Source organism: Schistocerca piceifrons, chromosome 2, assembly GCF_021461385.2.
Source record: "Schistocerca piceifrons isolate TAMUIC-IGC-003096 chromosome 2, iqSchPice1.1, whole genome shotgun sequence".
In the NCBI taxonomy this organism is placed as follows: Eukaryota; Metazoa; Arthropoda; class Insecta; order Orthoptera; family Acrididae; genus Schistocerca; species Schistocerca piceifrons.
Genome location: NC_060139.1, coordinates 572,900,142 through 572,927,687, shown reverse-complemented (window position 1 = coordinate 572,927,687; position 27,546 = coordinate 572,900,142). Strand labels below are relative to the sequence as shown.

General features: G+C 39.7%; 2 protein-coding genes and 1 long non-coding RNA gene across 5 annotated transcripts in view; 1 reads left to right on the top strand and 2 right to left on the bottom strand.

The window, feature by feature from the left end:
- The window catches only part of LOC124777480 (glyoxylate reductase/hydroxypyruvate reductase-like), an 89,184-nt gene extending 74,757 nt beyond the window's left edge, over positions 1–14,427 (bottom strand). Inside the window, exon 1 of the mRNA XM_047252915.1 lies at positions 14,186–14,427. Coding sequence (XP_047108871.1) covers positions 14,186–14,256 — 71 coding nt within the window. The 5' untranslated portion in view covers positions 14,257–14,427. The remainder of the gene's footprint in view (positions 1–14,185) is intronic.
- On the top strand, positions 14,182–22,295 carry LOC124777482. Its single transcript, XR_007015734.1, has 3 exons — positions 14,182–14,576; positions 17,198–17,362; positions 21,857–22,295. It is a non-coding gene; the product is annotated as an uncharacterized LOC124777482 (long non-coding RNA).
- The window catches only part of LOC124777481 (trypsin-1-like), a 72,671-nt gene continuing 66,871 nt past the window's right edge, over positions 21,747–27,546 (bottom strand). For all 3 annotated transcript variants that reach the window (XM_047252916.1, XM_047252918.1, XM_047252917.1), the window contains 2 exons: positions 22,297–22,440; positions 21,747–21,975 (listed from right to left, as the gene is read on the bottom strand). In XM_047252916.1, the coding sequence (XP_047108872.1) occupies positions 21,829–21,975; positions 22,297–22,440 (291 nt within the window). In that variant the 3' untranslated portion in view covers positions 21,747–21,828. The remainder of the gene's footprint in view (positions 21,976–22,296; positions 22,441–27,546) is intronic.

Here is a 27,546-nt window from a genome sequence, read left to right as displayed (position 1 = left end):
CATGTTCTTCCCCTTTCATGGTGGAATATTACTAACTGCTTCTGTTCAAAAATGCTGTTTTTACCTGTATGTACTATTGTATACAAACACACTTGTGTTTCCTTTGAGCTCTAGGCAGGTAATGACTGACATCGCAAGAAGTAACGAATAACAGAGATATGCACATTGACACTTGCAAACAATTGTTCCAAATTTTTGAAGTACAGAGTTTCACATCTCGCAGTAAGAGATGGGTCTTGTTCTGTTGTATACAAGCAAACACTCTTGATTGCAATTTTCATCGCCCATAATTATATGTACAACTTGCAGACGTACATCTTTATTTCCGTATTAACCATCATAAATTCTTTCATACCCAGACATACTGTGCACAATGCTGGTCCCAGAACTTATAAGAGGCATAGTATTCCTACCAGCATTCAGATACGTCGCGATGCAGCATGACAGAGCTGCTTCAAAGGTAAAGTTAAATTTGACCAACTTGGTTTGTAAATCTGTTCACTTGTTTGACAGATTACCGATTTGTGGTTTCAGTTTCAACTTGGTATAAAGTTTTTCATTGGTCTAGTTCATTTTATAGCTAGTTATAAATATGTTTTATATCATTTTTACTCAAATTTGTCGATATTTTCAGGCCGTTCTAGTGACAATTTTCTAGACATTTTAGGCCGTTAGATCCTGTGCCCTTTTTCATATTTGTAAACGAAATGAATTCTCGCTAGGTTAACTACACCACTGACCTCCAATGCGGGTGCCCCTAAGGAGGGATCTCTTGAGTTTCTCACCCGGTCTGAGGCGCAACTGCCTGAGAGCTGCTGAAAGGGGAGTTGCTGTCTAGTGAACAGCGTGCACCTTCATGAGGGGTGTTCAACCCGTGGCCCGAGGGCTGCCTGCATCCCAAAGCGCTTATGTTAAGTATATTATATGCGGCCCAAAAATACCCGTCTTCTTCCAATGTGGCCCGGGTGAGCTAAAAGGTTGGACATCGCCGGTCGGGGTGGCCGAGCGATTCTAGGCGCTACACTCTGGAACCGCGAGACTGCTACGGTCGCAGATTCGAATCCTGCCTCGGGCATGGATGTGTATGATGTCCTTAGGTTAGTTAGGTTTAAGTAGTTCTAAGTTCTAGGGGACTTATGACCTCAGAAGCCAAGTACCATAGTGCTCACGTCAGAGCCATTTGAACCATTTTTTAATCAGTGCCCTACACTGTCTGGGAGCGGCTCGCCAAATACTTGTGTGGTGCAAGATACCGAAACAATTGTCACGAAACAAATAACGTTCGGAATACAAAGGCAGGACAAGCTTTTGGAAGAAATGGGACTGAAGCTTTCGTTTTCGGAAGAAGCAGTTCAGAGGAAACTCCACAATTTAAGAAATCATGTATCGGTGCGAAAATTAAATCTTGACCGAAACTAAACTGCAAATAAATCCTGGTTGCACTTTTTAATACAATCTGGCTATACAAAAGTAAATAACTGCCTGCTGGCATTGTTTATATACTCTTGACGAGCCAAAATATTATGACCACCTGCTTAATAGCTTGTTTGTCCGTCTTTGGAACGAAATACACGACTCATTCTGCATACCATGGATCCGACAATTCGTTGGTAGGTTTGTGGAGGTATGTGGCATTAGATGTCTAAGCACAAGTCACGTAATTGGCGTAAATGACGGGCCACTGATTTGCACATACGCGGTGATGGGGCACGATAGCTACCCAAATGGGTCCATAGGATTTACATCAGGCGAATTTGGTCGCCGAGACATCAAAGTGACTATAATGTTTCTCAAACCACTGTAGCACGGTTGTGGCTCCGAGGCACACACAATTATACTGCTGAAAGATGACATCGCCGTAGCGGAAGGCATCAAGTTTGAAGGGATAAAAGTGGTTCGCAGCTGTCATTGTGTCTCCAATTACTACCAAAGGTACCATACAAGCGTGCAATGTCTGCCATAGCATAAATCTGCTCCCACCGTCCGCCCCCGTAGCGTAGCAGTAGCGTTACCGCCTGCCACTTAGGGAGCCCGGGTTCGATTCCCAGCACGGGAGTGAGTGTTGTGTGTCCCTCATCATCATCATCATCATCATCATCATCATCATCATCTGCCGAAGTGGCGTCAACTAAAATGGACTTGCAATATGGCGGCCGAACTCCCCCGAATGGGGCCTCCCAGCCAACAATGCCGCCACCAGCCAGTGCCCATGGCGCCCTACACCTCGATGACGGCGCTTGTGCAGACGACCATCGACCTACTGTAGCAAAAATGTGATTCACCCGAAGAGCTGACATGTTTCCACTGATCGACGGTCGAATCCCGATGGTCCCGTGCCCACTGCAATCGTAACTGACGATATCGTCAGGTCAACATGTGAACACATAGGGGTGCTCTGCTGCGGAGTTCCATGTTCAACAATTTACGATGAACGGTGTGCTCCGAAAGACATGTGCGTGCACCAGCATTATGCTCTTTCGGCAGAGACGCCGTCATCTGTCCTACTTTACAGAGCAGATAACCCTCCGAACACCACGTTCTGGCCAGCCGGGTTGACCGAGCGGTTCTAGGCGCTACAGTCTGGAATCGCGCGACCGCTACGGTCGCAGGTTCGAATCCTGCCTCGGGCATGGATGTATGTGATGTCCTTAGGTTAGTTAGGTTTAAGTAGTTCTAAGTTCTAGGGGGCTGATGACCTCAGAGTTACGCCCCATAGTGCTCAGAGCCATTTGAACCGTTTTGAACCACGTTCTGTGAAAAGTCATGGACGTCCACTCATTTATCGCCTAGTGGTAGTTTCACTGCGCTACCTCTTTCCGTAGATGCTCACGACAGTAGCACGTGAACGTTTGACCAGCTTCGCCGTTTTCGGGATACTCGTTCGCAAGCTCTGCGCAATAATAATCTGACGTTTGTCAGAGTCGCTTATCTCAATGGATTTCCCCATTTGCAGTCCATATCTTCGCTGCAGTGACCCCCCCCCCGTCCGTGTCTGCTCCGCTTACATACTTTAGCTATCGCGTCACATGCCCGCAACGCCACCATGCGGCATCCAATGTCTCGTTGGGCACCGTCATAATGTTTTGGCTCATCAGTGTTTGATTAAGAATAAGAGTAGGAAGCTCGGGAACGAAATACTAATAGTAGTCTGTCATCGTTAAAGATATCTCAAGAGTTGAAGAAAATTAAAGGGAGAAGCGGAAGTTGATCAGACGACAATTACAAAAGCAACTGGCCTTACTTCGATGCGCTGAAGTTTGTTTCTCCGAGATTGGCTGCCTGTGCTCCCACACAAAGCAGTCTGGTACACGTAACGTAAGTCTTTTCTTCAGAATTTGCAGCCAAACAGCATAGTGTCGGTACTGCCAAGAAACTCCGCCCTTAGTTGATTTAAAGTGATGTCTGAGGCTTATCTGTCACGTTTCTTATTTGTACCTTAGAAAAATTATTTCTTTTGTCTCCGCCACGGTCGGATACGACATGCCATTTGTTGTTTCTAATCCATTACACCGCTTTCAAAATACTACTGTAACGCGTCACTATTCATACATTCCACGAAGCGCGGTAATTGAAGATAAGTTTTACGTGAAGACAAGTTCACAACCTGGAGTATTGCAGAAAGTCGAAAGTACTGTACAGGTGCTGAGGAAGAGACTGCGGGGGACATGACAAGAGTGTTGAAGAGCCGACTCGAGGGGGGATGAAGACAACAATCTGGTGGCAAGGGCAGCACTCCAAAAAAGTGTTAGCGAAAGGTGTACATGACGAGTATGACTTTCTGGACAGTGTGTTGCCTCTGAACTGCGCACACTGTTCTCTATGTTCTGTGATGGAATTAAAGATGCATCCACATGGTGCCTTTTTTTCTGTTCGACGTTGCGCATGCGCTTACATATCTGCCAGCGCAACTGTCGATGCGCATTTGTGCATGCGTAATTTCCTTTTCTGCACTTTTTCCCCACATAATCCATTACGATTCCCTTTTACCTTCTCCCAACTCATGTTCAAAATAAAAAAATCTATTTACGACATAACATCATTTGACTTTTCTTTTCAATAAACTTTACCAACAGTCATATACTTTATGTTATTTTATTTCGAACGCAACCAGTTTCGGCAGTTCATTTTGTCATCTTCAGGCCCCATGCTCTTTTTTCGAATCAACGAGCTTATCGTATAGCGCCATAAAACTGGATACCGTGCATTCCAATCGTTGTGCAACAGATTCAACGATTCATGGATACGAAAGAAAGTGAACTATTTGTTTTTAAATCGCGTGTAAGTCGTTGCTGCAATTATTTGAATTGGTATAGAAAGACGGTAAAGGTCTGCCAGTCGTCTCTTGATACCTTCTCTATAAGGAAGTTTCCAGTGTGCTGCGATACTGTGAACCCTTGCATACGTAAACTCAGTGTCTCTTCAGGAATTTTTCAGTCTCAAAGCTACGTGTTGTGGATACACGTATGTCACATCGAAAAACTATTCCATCTCCTGATGGAAAACTTACTAACAGTTAATTCTGAAGCATTTTCAAAGTCTTTAGACATTCAGCAGCATTGCATAAACGTTTTAGGAGAGTGCAGATTAAAAGCCTGTTGACGTTAGTCGTTAGCAACCATTGTGTTCTTGTTTGATTCATTAATTTTGTAGCACTACAACAAGCACGAACGAATTGCTAAACTGTATCAAGAAGATACTCATACCCGAGTGTGTTAGCAATTTAAGGAAGGGGTTGAAGATTAGAGTTTTTATGCTGTATTCTCCTGTTTGGTTACTTCGGTAGAGTTCTTGGCGCATGTTAGGAGAAAAAGAAAGGCGCGAGTACTGGCAGGAGCAGAGACGACTGAATCGGGCCGCGTCGATACCTAGTGGTAACTGTTAGGCCATCCGCCTACAAGTATTTTTTCCGTTTGCTAAAGCTGTAAGGCAACTAAAACCTTGCTGAACCCGAAGGTTTGTTCGAAGACTGCAGTGATTTACCACCCACCTCTGAACTGACTTATACAGACAGTTAGAAGGGGTACTCCGAAACACGGTGCAACTTTACTGGCAATTCTTGTCGTTGCAAGTGAAAGAAGCGATAAGAAGAAAAATTTAGCGGAAACGATAACGCGAAAAATAAAGCGAAACTGGCGGTTTGTGGCGAAATAACGCGAAATCGGCGGCTAGAACGAAATATTGCTAAGTTTGTCACTTTGCCATACAAAACATGTTGTAAATTGGGGGACGGCAGTTTACCATATTTGCAACTGATGGTTATTGGATGTTGAAATTGTAGTGTGACTTGTTATTTCCTCGAGGCTGACGTTCACGTATGATCTTAAAATGACAGTTCGTTTCCCACATAACTATAACGTGGCGTGAAAAATAGCACCAAAGATGGCAAAAAATAGCACCTAAACTGAAAAAATAATACCACCAAAATTCGAAGGAAGGTAACCAGAAATGGAAAAAAATGATACTGGAACAAATAATACAAAAATTGCAAAAAAATACCGAAACTGGAAAAACACCCAATCTACCAAAAAAGGTAATGGCAAAGCTGGTAAAAAAGGTAACATGTAACTTGCAAAAACAGGTAATGCTGAATCTGAGAAAAATGGTAACACCAGATCCTGGAAAACAACTAACACCAGAACTGGCAAAAGCCAGTGTCATCGAATATGCTAAAAAGAATCAACAATCCTGCAAAAAAATAGGTACCGCCGAACCTAGCAAAAAGTAACATCGAACATGGGAAAAAATAACATTGAATCCGGCAAAAACACCGAAATTGGCAAAAAATAGCACTGAAATTGGCCAAAAATGTCGCCCATTTGCGCAAAAAATTACACCGAAACTGGCAAAAAAAAAATAGCGCCTAAACAGGGAAAGATATAACACTTCAGTTGAAAAATACGAACGAAATTCGCAAAATATACCGCATCAGTAAAAAAGTACAAAGCAAAAAATTGACAAAAATGGCATAGAATTTGGCAAAAATTAATACCGAAACTGGCTACAAATAACACCCAAATTGGGAAGAAATAACACAGAATTTGGCCTTAAATTAAAACGATTTTTTCCAGTCCCTAATGATAACATGAACCATGGACCTTGCCGTTGGTGGGGAGGTGCGTGCCTCAGCGATACAGATGGCAGTACAGTAGGTGCAACCACAACGGAGGGGTATCTGTTGAGAGGCCAGACAAACGTGTGGTTCATGAAGAGGGGCAGCAGTCTGGATGATTGACTGATCTGGCCTTGTAACACTAACCAAAACAGCCTTGCTGTGCTGGTACTGCGAACGGCTGAAAGCAAGGGGAAACTACAGCCGTAATATTTCCCGAGGGCATGCAGCTCTACTGTGTGGTTAAATGATAATGGCGTCCTCTTGGGTAAAATATTCCGGAGGTAAAATAGTCCCCCATTCGGATCTCCGGGCGGGGACTACTCAAGAGGACGTCGTTATCAGGAGAAAGAAAACTGGCGTTCTACGGATCGGAGCGTGGAATGTCAGATCCCTTAATCGGGCAGATAGGTTAGAAAATTTAAAAAGGGAAATGGATTGGTTAAAGTTAGATATAGTGGGAATTAGTGAAGTTCGGTGGCAGGAGGAACAAGACTTTTGGTCAGGTGAATACAGGGTTATAAATACAAAATCAAATAGGGGTAATGCAGGAGTCGGTTTAGTAATGAGTAACAAAATAGGAGTGCGCGTAAGCTACTACAAGCAGCATAGTGACCGCATTATTGTGGCCAAAACAGACACGAAGCCCATGCCTACTACAGTAGTACAAGTTTATATGCCAACTAGCACTGCAGATGAAGAAATTGATGAAATGTATGATGAGATAAAAGAAATTATTCAGGTAGTGAAGGGAGATGGAAATTTAATAGTCATGGGTGACTGGAATTCGAGAGTAGGAAAAGGGAGAGAAGGAAACATAGTAGGTGAATATGGATTGGGGGTAAGAAATGAAAGAGGAATCCGCCTGGTAGAATTTTGCACAGAGCATAACTTAATCATACCTAACACTTGGTTGAAGAATCATAAAAGAAAGTTGCATACATGGAAGAATCCTGGAGATACTAGAAGGTATCAGATAGGTTATATAATGGTAAGACAGAGATTTAGGAACCAGGTTTTAAATTGTAAGGCATTTCCAGGGGCAGATGTGGACTCTGACCACAGTCTATTGGTTATGAACTGTAGATTAAAACTGAAGAAACTGAAAAAAGGTGTGAATTTAAGGAGATAGGACCTGGATAAACTGAAAGAACAAGAGGTTGTACAGAGTTTCAGGGAGAGCATAAGGGAACAATTGACAGGAATGGGGGAAGAAATACAGTAGAAGAAGAATGGGTAGCTCTGAGGGATGGAGTAGTGAAGGCAGCAGAGGATCAAGTAGGTAAAAAGACGAGGGTTACTAGAAATCCTTGGGTAACAGAAGAAATATTGAATTTAATTGATGAAAGGAGACAATATAAAAATGCAGTAAATGAAGCAGGCAAAAAGGAATACAAACGTCTCAAAAATGAGATCGACAGGAAGTGCAAAATGGCTAAGCAGGGATGGCTAGAGGACAAATGTAAGGATGTAGAGGATTATCTCACTAGGGGTAAGATAGATACTACCTACAGGAAAATTAAAGAGACCTTTGGAGAAAAGAGGGCCACTTGTATGAATATCAACAGCTCAGATGGAAACCCAGTTCTAAGCAAAGAAGGGAAAGCAGAAAGGTGGAAGGAGTATATAGAGGGTCTATACAAGGGCGATATACTTGAGGACAATATTATGGAAATGGAAGAGGGTGTAGATGAAGATGAAATGGGAGATACGATACTGCTTGAAGAGTTTGACAGAGCACTGAAGGACCTGAGTCGAAACAAGGCCCCAAGAAGTAGACAACATTCCATTAGAACTACTGACGGCCTTGGGAGAGCCAGTCCTAACAAAACTCTGTCTGGTGATGTATGTGACAGGCGAAATACCCTCAGATTTCAAGAAGAATATAATAATTCCAATCCCAAAGAAAGCAGGTGTTGACACGTGTGAAAATTACCGAACTATCAGTTTAATATGTCACAGCTCGAAAATACTAACGAATACGAATTCTTTACAGACGAATGGAAAAACTAGTACAAGCCGACCTCAGGAAAGATCAGTTTGGATTCCGTAGAAATGTTGGAACACGTGAGGCAATACTGATCTGACGACTTATCTTAAAAGAAAGATTAAGGAAAGGCAAACCTACGTTTCTAGCATTTGTAGACTTAGAGAAAGCTTTTGACAATGTTGATAGGAATACTCTCTTTCAAATTCTAAAGGTGGCAGGGGTAAAATACAGGGAGCGAAAAGCTATTTACAATTTGTACATAAATCAGATGGCATTTATAAGAGTCGAGGGGCATGAAAGGGAAGCAGTGGTTGGGAAGGGAGTGAGACAGGGTTGTAGCCTCTCCCCGATGTTATTCAGCAAGCAGTTATTGAGCAAGCAGTAAAGGAAACAAAAGAAAAATTCGGAGTAGGTATGAAAATCCATGGAGAAGAAATAAAAACTTTGAGGGTCGCCGATGACATTGTAATTCTGTCAGAGACAGCAAAGGACTTGGAGTCGACAGTATCTTGAAAGGGGGATATAAGATGAACATCAACAAAAGCAAAACGAGGATAATGGAATGTAGTCGAATTAAGTCGGGTGATGATGAGGTAATTAGATTAGGAAATAAGACACTTAAAGTAGTAAAGGAGTTTTGCTATTTGGGGAGCAAAATAACTGATGATGGTCGAAGTAGAGAGGATATAAAATGTAGATTTGCAATGGCACGGAAAGCGTTTCTGAAGAAGAGAAATTTGTTAACATCGAGTATAGATTTAAGCGTCAGGAAGTCGTTTCTGAAAGTATTTGTATGGAGTGTAGCCATGTATGGAAGTGAAACATAGACGATAAATAGTTTGGACAGGAAGAGAATAGAAGCTTTCGAAATGTGGTGCTACAGAAGAATGCCGAAGATTAGATGGGTAGATCACGTAACTAATGAGGAGGTATTGAATCGAATTGGGGAGAAGAGGAGTTTGTGGCACAACTTGACAAGAAGAAGGGACCGGTTGGTAGGACTTGTTCTGAGGGATCAAGGGATCACAAGTTTAGCATCGGAGGGCAGCGTGGAGGGTAAAAATCGTAGAGGGAGACCAAGAGATGAATACACTAAGCATATTCAGAAGGATGTTGGTTGCAGAAAGTACTGGGAGATAAAGAAGCTTGCACAGGATGAAGTAGCGTGGAGAGCTGCATCAAACTAGTCTCAGGACTGAAGACCACAACAACAACAACAACAACAACAACGATAACAGGGGGTAAGTCGTACGGCCAAGTGGGAAGCTAGTCTGTCAGTTTACCCACTGAGTCACCGCTCCACATTTCTATTCAAACCGTTAATTTATCAAATAGAAATTGCACTCAGTCAAGGGAACGAATACTAGCCTCTGGATTCGGTACAAGAAGTAACCAAATAAAATACAGTGGCTTACGTAAGTTTCAAATAATTTGTTCACGAATAAATTTGTTAAAATGATGAATTATTCGAATAATTATCCAGATAGAAATTTATTCTGCTTACCAATACAACTTGCACGTCCTTCCTCTCTGCTGTCATTGCAGTTAATATTAATAACGCTAAAGAGTCCTGTTAGTTCAGTTGCTCGATTTACTCATGACAGCCTACATTGTAGCTGGATTGACGTTTTCTGTTAATTATAAACGAAGTAAACAATCAGAATCAGCTGTCACGGTTGGCAACATAATTTTTTTTCATTTGCTCTGTTCAAAACCTGCATCAATGTCAGTGCGATTTTAGCTGGATATTGAATGCAAGCATTATTTCATCAGCTTTTATTACGCAAATTTACAGTTCCTTCAGCTAAATCAGTGACCTTCAATAACATTCAATATTCGATTGCCACTGTACGTGTCATTATACATTATCATATTCTGTCACTGTGGTAATAATTGATGACTCTCAGGTATACAGTATTCACTTTCACCAAAAACATGGAAAATCGACAACTTTTTGTATTCTAATTCTAAATGCACTCCAACGTTTGCTTAGACCATTAGTGCCGCTACATTGTGACGAAGCTGTATAGGGTGCGTATTTTTTAGCTGTCTGGCAGGGCCACGTACCTGCTGCCCCGCACTTCGTTGAGTGAGCGGCGCATGATAGAAAGAGGTACGAGGAATACGAAGTGACGACAACGATCTAATTTCTGAAGGAGGTCACAACGATATTTAGATTTTATGCTTGACGAACTACAGCTATAAGGCTGGAAATAACATTTAGTTAGCTAGTAACCGGCGACTTATATACCAGTTTCAACTATTTATTGTTCATTTCAAAACAAGGTATTTCAGTGATTATTCCTGAATCTGAAAAATACTTAAGGGAGGCTCTTAGTAGTTATGTGAAGATAAATTAACTTTCAATGCGTCATTTGTAATTTATTTTATATAAAAAAAAGTTGTTTACACAGCTTTAACCATTAAAGATTATATGTAGATACATCCTTGGACTCGACAAATTTGGGAATTTCATAGACGCCAAAACCCACTGAAAAGGAGACTGTGTTTACCAATTTGTATTTTTTGGCATCATCAGTGTCCTTAATTTATATTTCTAGTAGTTTGTTGAGGAGCTAACATACATCATTTCTTTTCTTCAGATGACAGGCGCAACTCTATTTGCTTATTTACTTGCAACATGCTCCATTACAATTTTTCTAATACTACAAGTACGTATTTTGTGTGTGTGTGTGTGTGTGTGTGTGTGTGTGTGTGTGTGTGTGTGTGTGTGAGTGACAGAGAGTGCAGTGTAAGCCGAGCTTGACGTCCCCATCCGACGGATGGATCACCATCAAGTGTCACATGCCCTCACTTCATGAGTTTGGTATTAAAGTCGGACATTGGCGCAAAGCCTGGAGGTCAGGAATCTTAAGGGGAGGTTTACTGTGTCTTCGTTCAAAAAATCGTTTTTCTTTAAATTGCATTTTTGGATCCATGAAAGTGTTTAGAATCCACCCCTGAAACGGTTTTTCCGAATACGGAACGAAAATTTTTGTTATTCGCGGTTGAACAAAAAAAATGCACCTGTCTGAAATCGGCCTTTTTCACGCACCAGTGTTTTTCGGGGATTTCGACTTTATAGCCGCGAAAAATTATTCTATATGCTTGCCCAAGGATCAAGTGATCAAGGAGCTTACGACATACAACGGCTTGGCAATCCAACAGCATTCCAATTCGGTGGAACAGATGAAGAAGGCAATTTGGGCAACGTATTTCCACAAGCGTCCGACGGATGACCACCCACAACGCCAAAATTGTCCGGGTGGGGAAACTAGTTGGTGCAAGTGGCGCATTGCAGAGGCTACCGGGCATCTGGACGAATATTAACACGAATAGCCGCTCTCCTAAGAAGTTCAAAAAGCGATTCATCCGAGGACGAGTTATTGTACCGGTGCTTGGGAGGAAACACACAAAATTCAAACGAAAGTTTGAACGCGTGTGTTTGGCAGTTAGGTCCCAAGCATTTGAATTCTGGTGCGGAGACTGTGACTTTCCTGGCAGTGAGCAGCTTCAACGAAGGGTATTAAGCAATTCTGAAGACCATGACAACGATGGACGTCACCCTGGGACTTCAAATGGCTCTGAGCACTATGCGACTTCACTTCTGAGGTCATTAGTCGCCTAGAACTTAGAACTAATTAAGCCTAACTAACCTAAGGACATCACACACATCCATGCCCGAGGTTCCAGACTGTAGCGCCTAGAACCGCACAGCCACTCCGGCCGGCACCCTGGGACTCTATTCGACGCAGTTAGCCAAGATTCGGACGACCACCGGATTCAAGCGGCCGAAAACCGCTTGTCACAGGCCGTACTAGCGGCTCTGGAGCAGCGCAGGGTGGTCCAGATCAAGCAGAACGCCCTCTATGAGGCAGAGGAAGGACTAGTTTATGGACCCGGAATAGCAGATTGAACGTAAGTTGCATAATATTACATTTATATGTACTCAAAACTTCAAACGCGTTTTTCTCGAAACGACTTTTTTTTTATCGCGAGGTATGGTAACTTCAAATCTACTGAACCGATTGGCATGATTTTTTGTTTCCGACGAAGCTAACTAACTTGTCTAGGAGTTGTACCACTTTTATTCTGATCCATCAACTATAAATATTTTTACTTGGCCGACGAAGTCGAAAAATCGATGAAAATACCCTATTTTGTTTCAAATGGCCGCCATTTTGTTTCCTATGGTCCAAATAACTTAAGCGAGGTACAACTGCTAAAGAATCTTATATACTTCGCTAACGTCAGCTCAATTTTGATATCAGACGAGCCGGCTGACCTGTGACATACCGCGCGTGGAGGTCTACATCGAAATTTTGTTTCGTTCCGACGGCACTTCCACCTTTGCTCTTCGACATTTCCGGTTGAAAAAATTCCAGTTTGTAGAGCAAATATCAATAAACATTTTGACCAAATTTGACATTGATATCTACAACACATACCGAGAAAAAAATCTCAAAAAACACCTCTCCTGCTCTCGGCTGCCCCCCCCCCCCCCCCTGCCGACACCGCATCAGGCTCCACAGGTGTTGTGGTGTAAGTCGCCATGGCATGAACACTCGCCCAGACTTTTCATAAATTTCTGGCTTATTTTTCTCTGTTTCCTACTTCGAAACTTGCTGTATCTTATTCTTTACAGTAATATGAACAGAGAGTTTATATCCAATACTTGACGCTCAGGGCACCAAGTCTCAAATTTTTATTCAAATAATCTTTAGAAGCGGCACTCCTTACGACTTTACTTTGTCTGTAATCGTTTATAAATTTAAGAGTGCTTCCTTTGGAGTCAACAAACATTACTGCACATAAATCGGTTCATAGCATAAACTCAACACACTACACAATGAAACACACACGGGCCCCAGCTGCCTGTCGTCTGCTAAAAAGCGCAAAGCTCCCTACCGAAGGCGGAAGAAAATGCGCTTTTAGCGCAGGGCTTCCTTTTTCAGGAAATTACGCATGCACAAATGCGCACGCATAGGTGCGGTGTTGGAAATTTACACGCAAGCGTAAAGTTGAACAGAAAAAAAGGCTTCGTGAGGACAAGTTTATCACTGCTCTTTCTCAAGCAGAATATCTTTCTTCAATCTCTGTAACTTCCTGAAATTTGCAAAAAAAAAAAAAAAAAAAAAAAAAAAAGTTATCGTCACTTCGTATTTCTGGTCCCTCCGTTATCTAGGTACTTCTTCGTCACAATAGACGCACCACAAACACCCAAGCGAAGTGGAAACTGCTTGCGCTATGTGGCAACATTACAACGCGAGAACGTCCATGCTTACGTGCGTTCTTTCCACAAATTTTTGTGCATGCCCTTTTGTTCCCGTGCGTCTGTGATTGCGCATAACGGCAGAGGCTTCGTGTGGACACACATTAAAAAGAAAACTATAATTTGTGCAGCCGACGAGGAGACAAACATTCCTCTGCTTGATTCGTGGGTGTGAAATTACAAAAGATAATCGAATTTTATGATTTCAGTGACAAATGTATATGCTTACACAATGCGCGATTAATCATCTAAATTTTGTAGATACTAAAATGAGGTAGGTGTCTCGAGAACAGTACTGCCGCAATTCAAAACATCTCAAGCCAGCACTTCCAATGTACAACAATATGAAGTACAGATGGATTGCAATTAATAACGAAAACAATACGAATGTTTCAACAAGCCTTGTTCATGTGGTCTGCTTTATGGAAATATAGTAATGATATCCCAATAACGACAAAGAAGGAACTAGTTTTCGTTATTGTACTGTACTTCTCATTGTGAATGTATAATATAACGATATAACATCAGCTTCCTTGCACTATGAATGCACGTGACTGTAACTCAAATGAGTGTTTTTGCATGTGTTACTCAGTTCGAAGTACGATTATATGAACCAAGGAATGTTGAAATCATGATTCCGACATGTGCCGGTTACCTCGAAAGATTAGTTATTAAATGTGCTACGACAACAGACGCAATCAACATTCTGAATAGTTACTTAACGTATTTTTATATAATTTTTTGTACGGTTATCGTTCTTGAGTTGTTCCGATTCACAGTTAAAAAACGATTAAATAAAATTATCTCCACGTACCTTCCTTGCAACAGCTGAATTGCCTTCTTGGGAATATCCGAATGCGCCACAAGTACTCGTGGCTTAGACATGCTGACAGGGGAACTGTCACTGGTTGCAAAGCTAAACGGGCTCTAATAGACAGCCGCAACGATCTCAGTATTTAGCTCCCGAAGATTGGCAAACGCAGTCTACTGCGTAAGTCGAGATGGTTCCTCAGTAACAGCGTGTTGTGTTCGTGTTTGTCGTTTACTTTCAGCCTATGTGGACGAAAGTGTGTAACAGATAAGGAGATAAATGATAACGTAATCTGCAACAAAATCTGGAGTGCAAGGGTTCTAAAGTTAAAACTCACAGAGCGAAACCAGCATGATGCAAAAATTGATGTTCGATCTATCACGTTTTATATATGGTACAATAAATTTGGTTGCTTTCGATTTATCATATTTTATATGTAATAAATTTGGATGCCATTTTTTGTTGGCAGTGAGATGTTAAGCTTTTCCGAAGTAATGTTCCCCTTACCGGTAATTTTATGTATGATTTAAAACATGATACGAGTCATTTTACAACACAGCGTAGTGCAGATTACAGAAATATTAATCTACTTAATAACAGATCCACAGCGGCGAGCAAATACGAATGAAAACGTAATAAGCAACCAACTGTCATAAATTGCAGTACGTTACCAATAGTAATCATTGTTTGCAAATAAGAATACACCCTTGGTATTTACAGTACGTACCGATATTTTAATGTTAGACATAATAGATAAAATATCAAAGCACACACTAATTACGGTTAAAAAATGGACAGCCCCCTCCTGCCCAGGATGAATGTGGCTGTTTCTAGCATGAGCAAGAAGTGTAATGACTGCTACTCTGTTTAACACTATTCGCACTCAGTATTGTGTGTAGAGAATAATGCACAGAACACCTTGAATGATGTTACAATAGAAGATATCCAACTGTAATGGTTAGGCTACTAATCTTTGTCTAGATGTTTTACACAAAGAGTTAGAAAAGATAGGTGATACCCATACTACCGTGGCATTTGCTGCATAAGAGAGGAAGATGGAGTGTTGATAATGTTGTATGTAAATTGACCCATTTGAAAATCATGAACAAGTAAAGACAACTGGGCATTGAAAAGCTGCAACACTAGATATTAATCATACGAGTAATCATCATCTTGTCATTTGTGCTGTTATGAATAGCTCAAGAAACAAAGAAAACATATCCTTATTCACCTATTCCACAGGAAAATATGCACATATTTGCTCATGATAATTCATTGTAGTTAACTCTTTTGAAAGTGTTTTGGATGATACGACGATGTTAACATAGCTGACAGGAAGACAGAAATGGTTGAAAGCATACGGGGATACTGGAGTTCATTACCTCACTCATTGGTTGAAAATGATATATAATAGTGCTAGGGTTGAAGTAAACACAGTACATCAAAAGAAAAAAAAGATTGTAATGTATATTCAAATGGAGTTCAGAAAGAGATATTTTTCTGTAGAAATGCATCGTCAGCCAGAGGACTAGTGTACAAGCAAAAATTCTAAAGGAGGTTAATTGAATCTGTGACAAAGCACCTGAGCACCATGTCTGAAAAGCTCAACTAAGTACATTTTCTTCAGATCTGTCTGTTTTATTACTTTCTGCAGAGTTTATGGCTATTGCACTCAAACACACAGTTTTACCATCCAGTCATCAAAACACAATTTGAAGTAACAGGTTTCAACTGCTCACTACTCAGGGTGAATTGATAAACAGCGATATTAGGATTTTCCCTGTTGCTACCCAACAGCAAAACACACAAAATAAATCCATAAACATCTAAACTGATATAAGTAAATAAATACCAAGGAACACTTGAAGTCGTAGGCTGTGCTATTTCAAGCCGACTTACTTTCTCACTATATGTGTTGTAGCCATCAGTTAAATTACAATGATAAGTCACTAGAAAACTAAAAGGACTATAATTTGACTATGAAAGAATGCATTACAATTCAAGCAGGCTTTGGTTTCCTAACTGTGAAATGAGATACAAGAGATGGCAAATACCTAAGGATACATCTAATTTGTAACATACAAAAAAATTGAAATCTGCTATCTTCACTGATGGGAAATAGTCCAAACGTATAGCACATACACAAACAACAACAACAACAACAAAATTAGAATTAAGTTTGATGATAAAAGTCTCGTACAGCTGAGTTACTTTCAAAGGACTGCAGAAGAACTGCCACCAGTGAAATCTTTGCAGAGGTGTGACAATTCTTATTCAGAGCTCAGTGCATTTATTTTATTTTTTTTATTCTTCCAGGGATTGTCTCACAGTTATGATGTAATTATAATGCAATGAAAACAAATAGCTCCAAAATATGCATAGTTATACACATAGGATTGGTAAGTACTGGTATGCTTTTATGTGGATAGGACAGGTTATCAGTTGGAGTCTTGATGAAGGAACCATCCTGGCATTTCCCTGAATTTGCTTAGGAAAACCTAAATCTGGATGGCCAAACAGAACGAACTCCGTCCTTCTGAATACAGTTTCCTATTGAAAAAATTGCACTAATCAGAGGATGAATTTATGAATGATGAGATGATCCTTTGAAGGGTGTCTATTTAATATCATAATGTTTACTGTAATACTGTATTTATACAATAATGTCTGTGAAATTTATACGCTAAGCACTGGTACATCATAAGAAAAACAATTTAATAATATTATTGTTTTAAACATAGGACTGTGCTAGTAAAAATAGTGTTAGAGACTTTAATAACTGTGTACGAATATATCATAAGACAAAAACTGACATGTCTCCTGTACAATAGATCAGATGATGTATAAAATGTATGTTATGAGATGAATAAGATACAAACATGAGATCAGTGTCTTAACAACTGCACTTCCTCATTTGGTGGGTCCCTAATGTATTAAGTTCTTTGATATACACACAACTTGTTCCAAATAATGTGTATGAATATCATTTTGTTCTTCATTTATGCACCCATCCAGGACAACTGCTGTTGATTCCTGAACCATGAACACGCGGCTTTGCCTTTTGAACTAACTCCAGTCTGCTCGGAAAACGGACTCCAAGCCCATAAACATGGCAACAGTGCAAATCACTGTTCACATGTCTCTTAACTGTTCATAGCTTTGAAGGATAAGGCAGAATTTGTAAGCTTATATTCACTACTGCTCTCTGATAATAACACTCTTTCATTATTCTTGTTTCTGTTTTATGAAAATAGTAAAGAAGATTAATGGTTCAATGAGTACATGAAATAAGAAGTAACATGATTTTGCATATGAGTAATGTCAGTTAATCTGCAGTACTTTAATAGTCATCCATACAATAAAGAATTTAATTTCATGTTGTATATAATACTGACTTTCTCGTTATTGGTTTTTGCTTGAAACATTGCAGTGACTTAAGACCAGGTTGCTGTTTATGCTTCATCCTGCACTTATTCTTGAAGATATGAACCTGAAAATCAGTAGTGAAGCACATTTATGTAGTTTGTTTTCTCGGTAACAATTTCTCTAGAATTTGAATGTACTGAAGTAACGGCTGTGACTTTAGCTGTTAGAAGAAAGGCAGAAAGCTTAGAGCTCATGCACCAATTATGTATGCAAACTCTACTGATTGTTACCTGTGAAAAACCACTTGTTGTTGAATATGTGTGGATAAGAAGACTGTAGCTCACATAAATCATTTTAAGTAAAAGGCAACCTGATGAAAATATTAAAATATTTCCTACATTCGTTCGCAACGGCCTTGCCACAGTGGATACACCAGTTCCCGTGCGATCATCAAAGTTAAGCGCTGTCGGACGTGGTCAGCACTTGGATGGGTGACCATCCAGGCCGCCATGGGCTGTTGCCATTTTTCTGGGCGCACTCAGCCTCTTGATGCCAATTGAGGAGCTGCTCGACCGAATAGTAGTGGCTTCAGTCAAGAATACCATCATAACGACCAGGAGAGCGGTGTGCTGACCCCATGCCCCTCCTATCCACATCCTCCTCTGAGGATGACACGGCAGTCGGATGATCCCGGTAGGCCACTCGTGGCCTGAAGTCGGAGTGCTTTTTTCCTATATTCGTTCAGCTTGTGAAACTGTATGTTTCTTCTTCAAGGCAAGTGGGAAAGAAAAATGTGGGTAGATAGGCAATGAGAGCTGGGTACACGAAAGTGAAGATGAAGGGAATGTCATTTGTGGGATAAGATATTACAGGCAAACAAGGATAATATGAGTACAACATTGAAACTGACAGAAAATAAACAGCGTTGAAAAAAAATTAAAAGTGAAGTAGAGTAAAATAAAACTCAGTAAGGTGAGAATGGGGAATGGAGTGATGTGGGGTGGAGAGAGGAAGGGTCAAGTTGTGTTGGGAAACCAGTGATTAAGTGAGAAGAGAGTTAGTGGAGAAGATGCAAGGGAAAAGAAGGTGGGAGGGGGAGATATACTGCATGTGGATAAAGAAAGGAGAAGAAATGTCAAGGGGTAGAGTACCAATCAAGGTAGAGTTGGGCTGGGAAAAAAGGCAGAATAAGGAATGTATGGTGGCTGAAAAGCAACAGGGTGAGAAGGGGCCAGAAGACCACATGTATCTGCAGCACATAATCTTTGTGAGGTAACAGTAGTTATGCATACCTTGCAGTGAAGCAAGGTTTTCTGCAACAAAATATGTTGTGTATTACATATTTGTCTGACTGATAAGTGCAGCATGTTATGCAATCACACTATTCCACAAGCTGCATATTCAGAAGTTTCATAGTAATGTGGACATCACTGATCAGCTAGGAACACATCAGCATGCAACATTTGGCACAGAGACCATGCAACATAATTTTTTTATGTCAGGAAAAGAATAAAAGGCCCGTATGAATCTCTCTTCACCTCTTTCTGACCTAAGATCTGCTTTGTGTGTGCTGCATATATACATATAAACTTACGCCGTTATTGCCTTCTTCTACCAGTCAAACATCACAGTGGCACTAAGGTGATAAAGGCAAAAGTTCCCTGAATTTCTGTGGGTTCTGTCAGTATTCTCCAAGGAAGGGCCACCCCAAGAGTTTCATAAGCATTACAGGACCACATCCTGTGATAGATATATTGTTTCTTAACATGAAGACCATCTTAAAAGGTGACAATGCCACACTTCAGACTCCTAGATGCTCATTTGGTGCTCCATGAATGTGCAGATGAACTACAATACCTCCCCGAGCCTCACCAGTTCACAACTTCACTAAGGAAATGTGGTCAGCTTTAAAGAAGGTAACGTGGCACAGTTTGTCACATGGAGATATGGGAAGGTTTCAGTTAGATTTTATCATGTTAAGACACAGTTTTAGAAACAAGATTTTAAACTGCAAAACATTTCCAGAGCAGACATGGACTGTAGCAGTAAATTATTGGTTACAGATTAACACTGATGGAATTACAGGAAGGTAGGAAATTAAGAAAATTGAACCTGGATAACTTTGAAGCTACAAGGGTGTAAAGAGTTTCAAAGGTAGCATTAAGTACCAACTGGCTGAACAAGGGAAAGAAATACTATACAAGATGAATGGGACACATCATTGGATTACAAAGGATAAATTGAATAGCTGATTAAAGGGGAAAAAAATGCAGAAACTGAATTTGACAAAAGGATATGCCCATCTAAAAACAACCTGACAGAAAGTGCAAAATAACTAAGCAGGAATGGCTAAATGCCCTATAGGATAAGTGAAAAGCTATACAAACAAACCATTAGAAAAGAGATAAGCATCAGTATGAATACCAAAAGCTCAGAGGTTATCAAGTACTGAGCACAAAAGGGAATGATGAAAGGTGGAAGGAATATATAGAAGTGCCATGCAAAAGAAACAGACTGAAAGATAGTAGTATGGAAAAGGAAGAGGAAGTAGATGAAAATGAGATGGGAGATGTCACATAGAGTGAAGAATCTGACAGAGCTCTGAAAGACCTAAGGTGAAATAAGGTACTTGGAGTAGGAATGTTCCCTCTGGGTTGCTGAGATCCTTGGGAGAACCAACCATGACAAAACTGTTCCATCTGGTGTACAAAATTATGAGGCAGACTTCAAGAATATTCTAATATGCCCAATTCCAAAGTAGGCAGGTGCTGACTGGTGTATTATCAAAAAAGTCGTAGTTGCAAAATACTAACACAAGTTACTTATAGAAGAATGGAAACTGTCTGTTGATCTCAGAGGAGATCAGTTAGGATTCTGGTGAAATGTTGGAACACTTTAGGCAATGGTTTCGTATAAATGTTAGATAACATGAAGCAATGCTAATCCTACAACTTATCCTGGAATATAAAATAAAGAAAGGCAAACCTACATTTATACAATTTGTAGATTATGGGGAAACTTTTGTCAGTGTTGACATAATGTAGTCTTTGAAATTGTGAAGTTAACAGGGCTGAAATATAGAGTGAAGGGAAATCTAAAACTTTTATAGAAATTAGACTGCAGTTATGAGAGTCAGAGGACATGATGGGGAGGCATATGTTGAGAAGGGACTGTGACAGGGTTGTACTCTATTCCATATGTTATTCAGACTGTACACTGCGTAAACAGTAAAAGAAACTGAGAAGCAATTTGGTATAGGATTAAACTCCAGGTAGAAGAAATATAAAGTTAAACATTTGCAAATGACAGTGTAATTCTGCCAGAAATGGAAAAGGACTTGAAAGGGCAGTGGAACAGAATGATAGTGTGAGTTGAACATGAACAAAAGTAAAACAGACTAGAAAAATAAAGTCAAAATGATGATAAGGAAATTAGGTTAGGAAATCAGAGACTAAAAGTTGAAGAGTTTTGTTATTTGGACTGCAAGATAACTGATGAATGCTGAAATAGATAGGGTATAAAATGCAGACAGGCACTTGCAAGAAAATTGTTTCTTAAAAAGAGAAAATTGTTAACATATAATATAAATTTAAATGTTAGGAAGTCTTTTCTGAAAGCATTTTTCTGGAATGTAGCCGTATTTAGAAGTGAAATGTGGATGACAAGTAGTAAAGACGATAAGATTAGCTAGCTAGATTGAGTAGCTAATGAAGAGGTACTGAACCAAATTCAGGAGGAAATAGAATCAAGCCACAACCTTACTAAAAGAAGGGATTAGTTGAGAGGGCACATCGTAATACATCAATGAATAGTCAGTTGGTTGGGGAGGGAAGTATAGGTGCAAAAATTTTAGATGCAGATCAAGGCTTGACTACTGTAAACAGGTTGAAAGGGAAGTAATTTGTAATAGTTACACAAAGGTGAAGAACCTTGCAGAAGATAAATGAATATATACATCTGACCAGTTTTTGGAGTGAAGACTGCAACAACCCTAATGGTTACAACTATACTCATTCATCTTTTCCTTTTACTAGTTCTGAAGTAAGTTATCAGTTGCACAAATAGGCTATAATATAGAGATTTTATAAATATAATTTTTTTTCTTTAAAAGACAAAGTCATGAAGACTGGATTTCTAATGTAAGTGGTAACAAATTAGAGAGACATTTTAGCATCTGTTGGAAAAACTATTATCCCCTCATAATTACAGTAACCACCATAAGAAGCTGATATATTGTGTAAATATTATTATACTACTGAAAAACATGGCATTATAATGTTTTAAAGTCCTGTATTTTTGCCAATCCAGTTTCGCAGGGATGCAACATTTGAATAAACACCAGGGATCCCTGGTCTGCCACATCCTCGCCCAAAAGAAACAAGTCCAACCAAGGTGCCGTTTACTGTCAGTGGCCCACCAGAATCTCCCTAAAATAGAAACACTCATTATTTGTTGACTAAGAACATTATTGAAAGTCAAGAGGGAAAATATGAGTTTCCTTGCATTTGTAAACAATGATTCTATTCACAATTATTAATTTGTTCCACATAGTTTAAAAATGGAACACTCTATGGAAAAAAATGTTTTTATTATAGTACACCAGACTCAGTACAGATGTATGAAAAAGAAGCCATCAAACAATTTTCATAAGAGTAAATGTCAATAACTGAAATCTTAAACCTTTTTATTGGTGTGTATGTAAATTGTAAAAGCTATTTAAAGTAATAAAAATCTATGATGAATGGTACCTGACAGGAGTCATGTCCTCCAGTGCGATCTCCTGCACATAACATCATCTTTGTGAACTGTGGATATGTTTTTAAACACTCATTTCTAGGAAGTATATACAGTTTTGCTTGCTGCAGAAATTTGGAGCCACTCCGAGAACCCTCCTGCAATATCACATAACTATTATGCATGGCACTGACATAATAAAGCACTTCTTAAAATTATGTTGGTACTTCATAGGCTCATATTTTGTTTCATCGAAGGCAAAATTCCATAGCAGTGTTATATGTGACAATATAAAAAAGGAACAACTATATCCAAGTACAAAGGTATATGGTCTTTTCTAATTAAGTTAATATTGTGACATTTTGATAATGTTGGGATCTAAATCAATATAGGAGAAAAAGTCTGTTGGTTATAGAATAACTTAGAAATAGAACACTTCCTTTCAAAGAACTGTAGGCTTTGTGTTGTTCAACTAGCCCCAGACAACGAACCTTCTAATAAAGCCTAGAATTCGATCAATATATCTCTTAACGATACCTTAAAAATTATGTGTGCATTCAAAGTCATACCTATAATTAACCAGACAAACAATAAATGGTGATAGGAGAGCTGACTCTATGCTCGCCACACTAAGGGTTTTTTTCTTCACATTTTGATGAACCGCAGTGTCATGCATTGTTGTCTGTGAAGTCTACTGGCACAGCAATGTCATGGCAGCACTTTTTCCCACCTCTTATTTCCTTTCGAGTTAGTGATTTGGAGATGGCATAGACTAGCTGTGTACACCAAGCCTCCACACAGTCAGCACAAATAGCACCTAATTCCAGCCCTTGTCATTGACAATTTTAGTGTCAGCTCCAGTAAGCTACTTCCGTAGTTACCATACTGAAACAAATGAGTTTGCACTGCTTAAACTATATGTTTACTGTGACTGCCATCATTTCAACATGCTTCATTTTGCCTGTGATAGCTGCTCACAGACTATATCTATGACTGTGCAGCACTTTGTCTTGATAGTACTTCACTGGTGTTGTATTATTTGCCATTGACACAGACTTCTCTGGTTGTCCCTCTGGAGTGATCATGTATCCACCATCCACAACTATGCAGTGACTGTATTTTGTGCAGCTGTATTCACTTATATGTAATCTATGCTCAACTAAGAGAATGGAGTCACAGACACCTTAAAATCAGCTGTGCCCCATCAATGTCAGAAACACCAGAGCAAACAGCCAGTGCCACAAAAACCAAATTGGTTTATGCAAACCATATGGATTGCTGTTAGCTGTCTGCAATCACATCTACATACATACTCTGCAAACCACTGTGAAGCACCTGGCAGCATTGTACCACATATTAAGGTTCCTTCCCCTTTCCAATCATGTGTGGAGTAAAGGAAGAATGGCTGCTTAATTGCCTCTGTGCATGCTGTAATTAGTCTAATCTTATCTTTGCAGTCCCTTCAGAAGCAATACACAGAGCTCTGAAGTATATTTCTACAGTCTTCATTTAAAACTGGTTCTTGAAACTTTTTAACTAGGCTCTTGTGGGATAGTAGCTGTCCGCCTCCAGGGGACTGTCAGTTCTGGTTTTTCAGCATTTCAATGTCTCTATCTCTTGGCTCTAACAAACCTGTGACCATTCCTGCTGCACTTCTTTGTATACATGTAATACCCCCTGTAATTCCTACTCAGTATGCGTCAAACACATTCGAGTCATAGCCTGAGGTGGGATGTGCAAGTGATTTGTAAGCAGTCTCTTTTGTAAGGTGACTGCATTTTCCCAGTATCCTGCCAATGAAAAAAAGTCTGCCACCAACATTATCCACAACTGATGTTATGTGGTCATTCCATATTATGTTCATACTGAGGGCTGGCAATGGCATTTTCAGAAAATGCATAAAATCAATGTCTGTGAAGAGGCACATAGAAGAAATCAGGAAGATGCCAGTGAGTGGGCACAGGAATATCAGTCCAAGCTCTCTCATTTGTATCGCCCAAGAGATGTGTTTACTATTTACTGTGGATGAAGCCAGTGCTTTCTGTAATTTGATGCCTGAAAAATACTGCATGTCAAGGGCAAAATGTGTCATGGAGGAAAACAGAGAAAGGACAGACTGACAGTGATATTGTGTTGTAATTCAGATGGTTCTGAGAAGCTCAAACCATTAGTGATTGGAAAATACAAAAATCCGCATTGTTTTAAAAATGTCAAGCTATTCAATCTGCTGTGCCCTATAAGAATAACAATAAAGTTTGGATGACCAAATCTATCTTCGATAACTGGTTCAACAATGAATGGCTTCAAGGAAGAGAAATATTTTGCTAACTTTTGACCACTTCTCAGCACATCAGTTCCATGATCTGGAGCTTCCAAACAAAGTTGTCTTTTTACCAGTTAACACTACAAGCCATCTGCAGCCAAGGATCAAGAACTAATTGCCTCAATGAAATTTAGTTACAGAAGCTGACTTGTTAAAGCTGCTATCAGTGCAATTGAATTACAAGGAACATTTCTATATTGGAACGTACTGCAAGCTATTGACAATGTTTTCCTGTCAGCAATGAAGCTACAAAACACCCCATTACTAGCTGTTTTAAGAAGGCGTGGAGAGAAACTGACAACGACACTGAAATTGAAGAAGAAATTGACGATCCAACATATAAACATACTTGTAATGTGGATAGAACTTTGGATTCTGATGCTCCTCTTCTACAGGCTTACACCAGGTTGGTGCCCTCTAATTCTGTCAATATGAAAGAATGGACACAGCCAGACAACAAAATCTGTAGTGCTGAAGAACCAGTCATCAGTTCTGCTGATGACACACAAGAGGAATAAAAAAATGCTGTACTGTCATTCTGAGGAGGAACATGAAGATATGACACTCCCACTGCACTAATGCTTTACTGTTATCTTCTGAGGAGTGACATGAAGATATGACACCACCACATGGTCTGAAGCTGCAGCTACAGTTGCTGTTCTCAAAAGATTTGCTGCCACTTCCGATGTCTCCATGGTATTTCTGGCTGCTCCAGGTATGGTATCTTCAGAGGGCCATAAAATTATAACCAACCGTCCGACAAACAACAATTAATGTTTTTTTTTCATGCTAGCATAAAGATGTAAAATGTGTAATTGATAAGATTTATTGTTGTAAACTAAAACATGTATGCTGATTATAACTAAATGTGTTAAAGAACAAACATTAAACTGTTTCCTCAGATTACTGTTTGTGCATTACTTGACACACTGATACATTGGGTACAATATTGGTCCACAATATGTATGCAATTGTGTTATTTGAAAAATAGCATACATTTGACAATATGTATGTACTCTTTCCCAATTAAACAAATGCCAGAAGTACTATTGTACGTATACATCATAGTCATTTTCATTTTCTCTTAAAGGCCATGAAACTGAGTGCTTCATTAGAGAACTCAACAGTTGTGTATTTTTACTAAAAACCCCATTAATTCAAACTTCATTAAACTGAACTGGCTATTTTTTGGTCCTTTGAAATTCAGCTATAGAAGGGTCTCCTGTAACATGCTGCATCTTCCTTATCAATAAATTTCCTGTTCAGTCCCAAATTTTGTTTGATTCTCCACACAATCGTATTTTTGTTAAAAAATGTTACGATACCTAGTCAAACACATTTCAGAAGTTAAGAAGTGCTGCACATACCTAATTGCTTTGATCCATGGCTTTCAGGATTTCACATGAGGAATTTGCAAGTTAAGTTTTGCATAATCATTGGTTTTGGAATAAATGTAGGTTTGACTGGAAGACGTCATTTTGATTCTTGTTTTGACAGGTGTTTATCTACAATTGCCCATAGAGGATGTGCACTAACAATTCCTTATTAGCAACATCACATTTGGCCCATGCCACTATGAATGATAACCATTCCAATGCCTCTCCTATATTTCAGTGATTCCTTGAGAATCTCATGGAGCTTATTCATATCTCTACAAATTAACTCAATCATATTGTCATCACAGGACCATCTTGCAAAGAAAAGTGCCAAACTCTGCATATCCTAGTCACAGTGCTGTAAAACACATGTCTACAGTACAACTTAAATGAATGCTGATTCTTCCAGGACCATGTTTTGTACTTGTGTAATAACTCACCATGTGGAACCAACTGACTGACTGCGTAACTCACTAACCTGATGTAACTTCAAACGTATCTGTTACATAAATCTGGCAATATTCCAGCTGTGTTATGCACTTCATAGTGGTTTTCAGAGTATAGATGTAGCTGTACGTATAGATATGCTAGCCACTGTAGAAAGGGACCTTGACAACAGTTCAGTCAGACAGTCTGCTTGAAAGCATGGAAGCTCATTCTAGATCAGTTGGTGTTTCCTTTATGGTGATTGAGCTCGAGGTAAGGTTACCTCCTTGAACAGGCTCCTGCCGGGGAAAGTATCCTGTGGTTACTGGTATCAGAGAGGTACCTTAGTAGTTTAGAATCAGGATTCAGGTACCCTGTTTTGAAAGAAGTCAAAATAACAGAAGAGCTCATAAAATGCTTAAGAATGCACATAAAACTAAGGTTAGCTTCTTTCATCAAAATATTAGAGGATTGAGTAGTAAGGTAGAAAACTGCTTGCCTTTTTGGAAAATTTGGAGCACTTTGGAAAGATAGACATCCTATGCCTCCCAACTTATGTCCTCAATTATTTGCTGGATGTATTCCAATCTGTCTCTTCGTCTATAGGTTTTACTCTCCACAGCTTCCTCTAGTACCACAAAAGTTATTCCCTGATGTCTTAATGCATGTCCTATCATCTTGTTTCTTCTTCTTGTCAGTGTTTCCCATATATTCCTTTCCTCACCGATTCTGCAGAAAACCTCCTCACACCTTATTTATCAGCCCATATAATTTTCAACATTCTACTGTAGCACCACATCTCAAATGGTTCGAGTCTCTTCCATTCCCGTTTTAACACAGTCCAGGTTCTACTATCATACAATGCTGAGCTCCAAAAGCACATTCTCAGGAATTTCTTCATCAAGTTAACGTCTACATCCATACTCCGCTAGTCAGCCGACAGTGGGTGGCAGAGGGTGCTTTGAGTACCTCTATTGGTTCTCCCTTCTATTCCAGTCTCGTATTGTTCGTGGAAAGAAAGATTGTCGTTATGCCTCTGTGTGGGCTCTAATCTCTCTGATTTCATCCTCGTGGTCTCTTCGCGAGATATACATAAGAGGGAGCAATATACTGCTTGACTCCTCAGTGAAGGTAAGTTC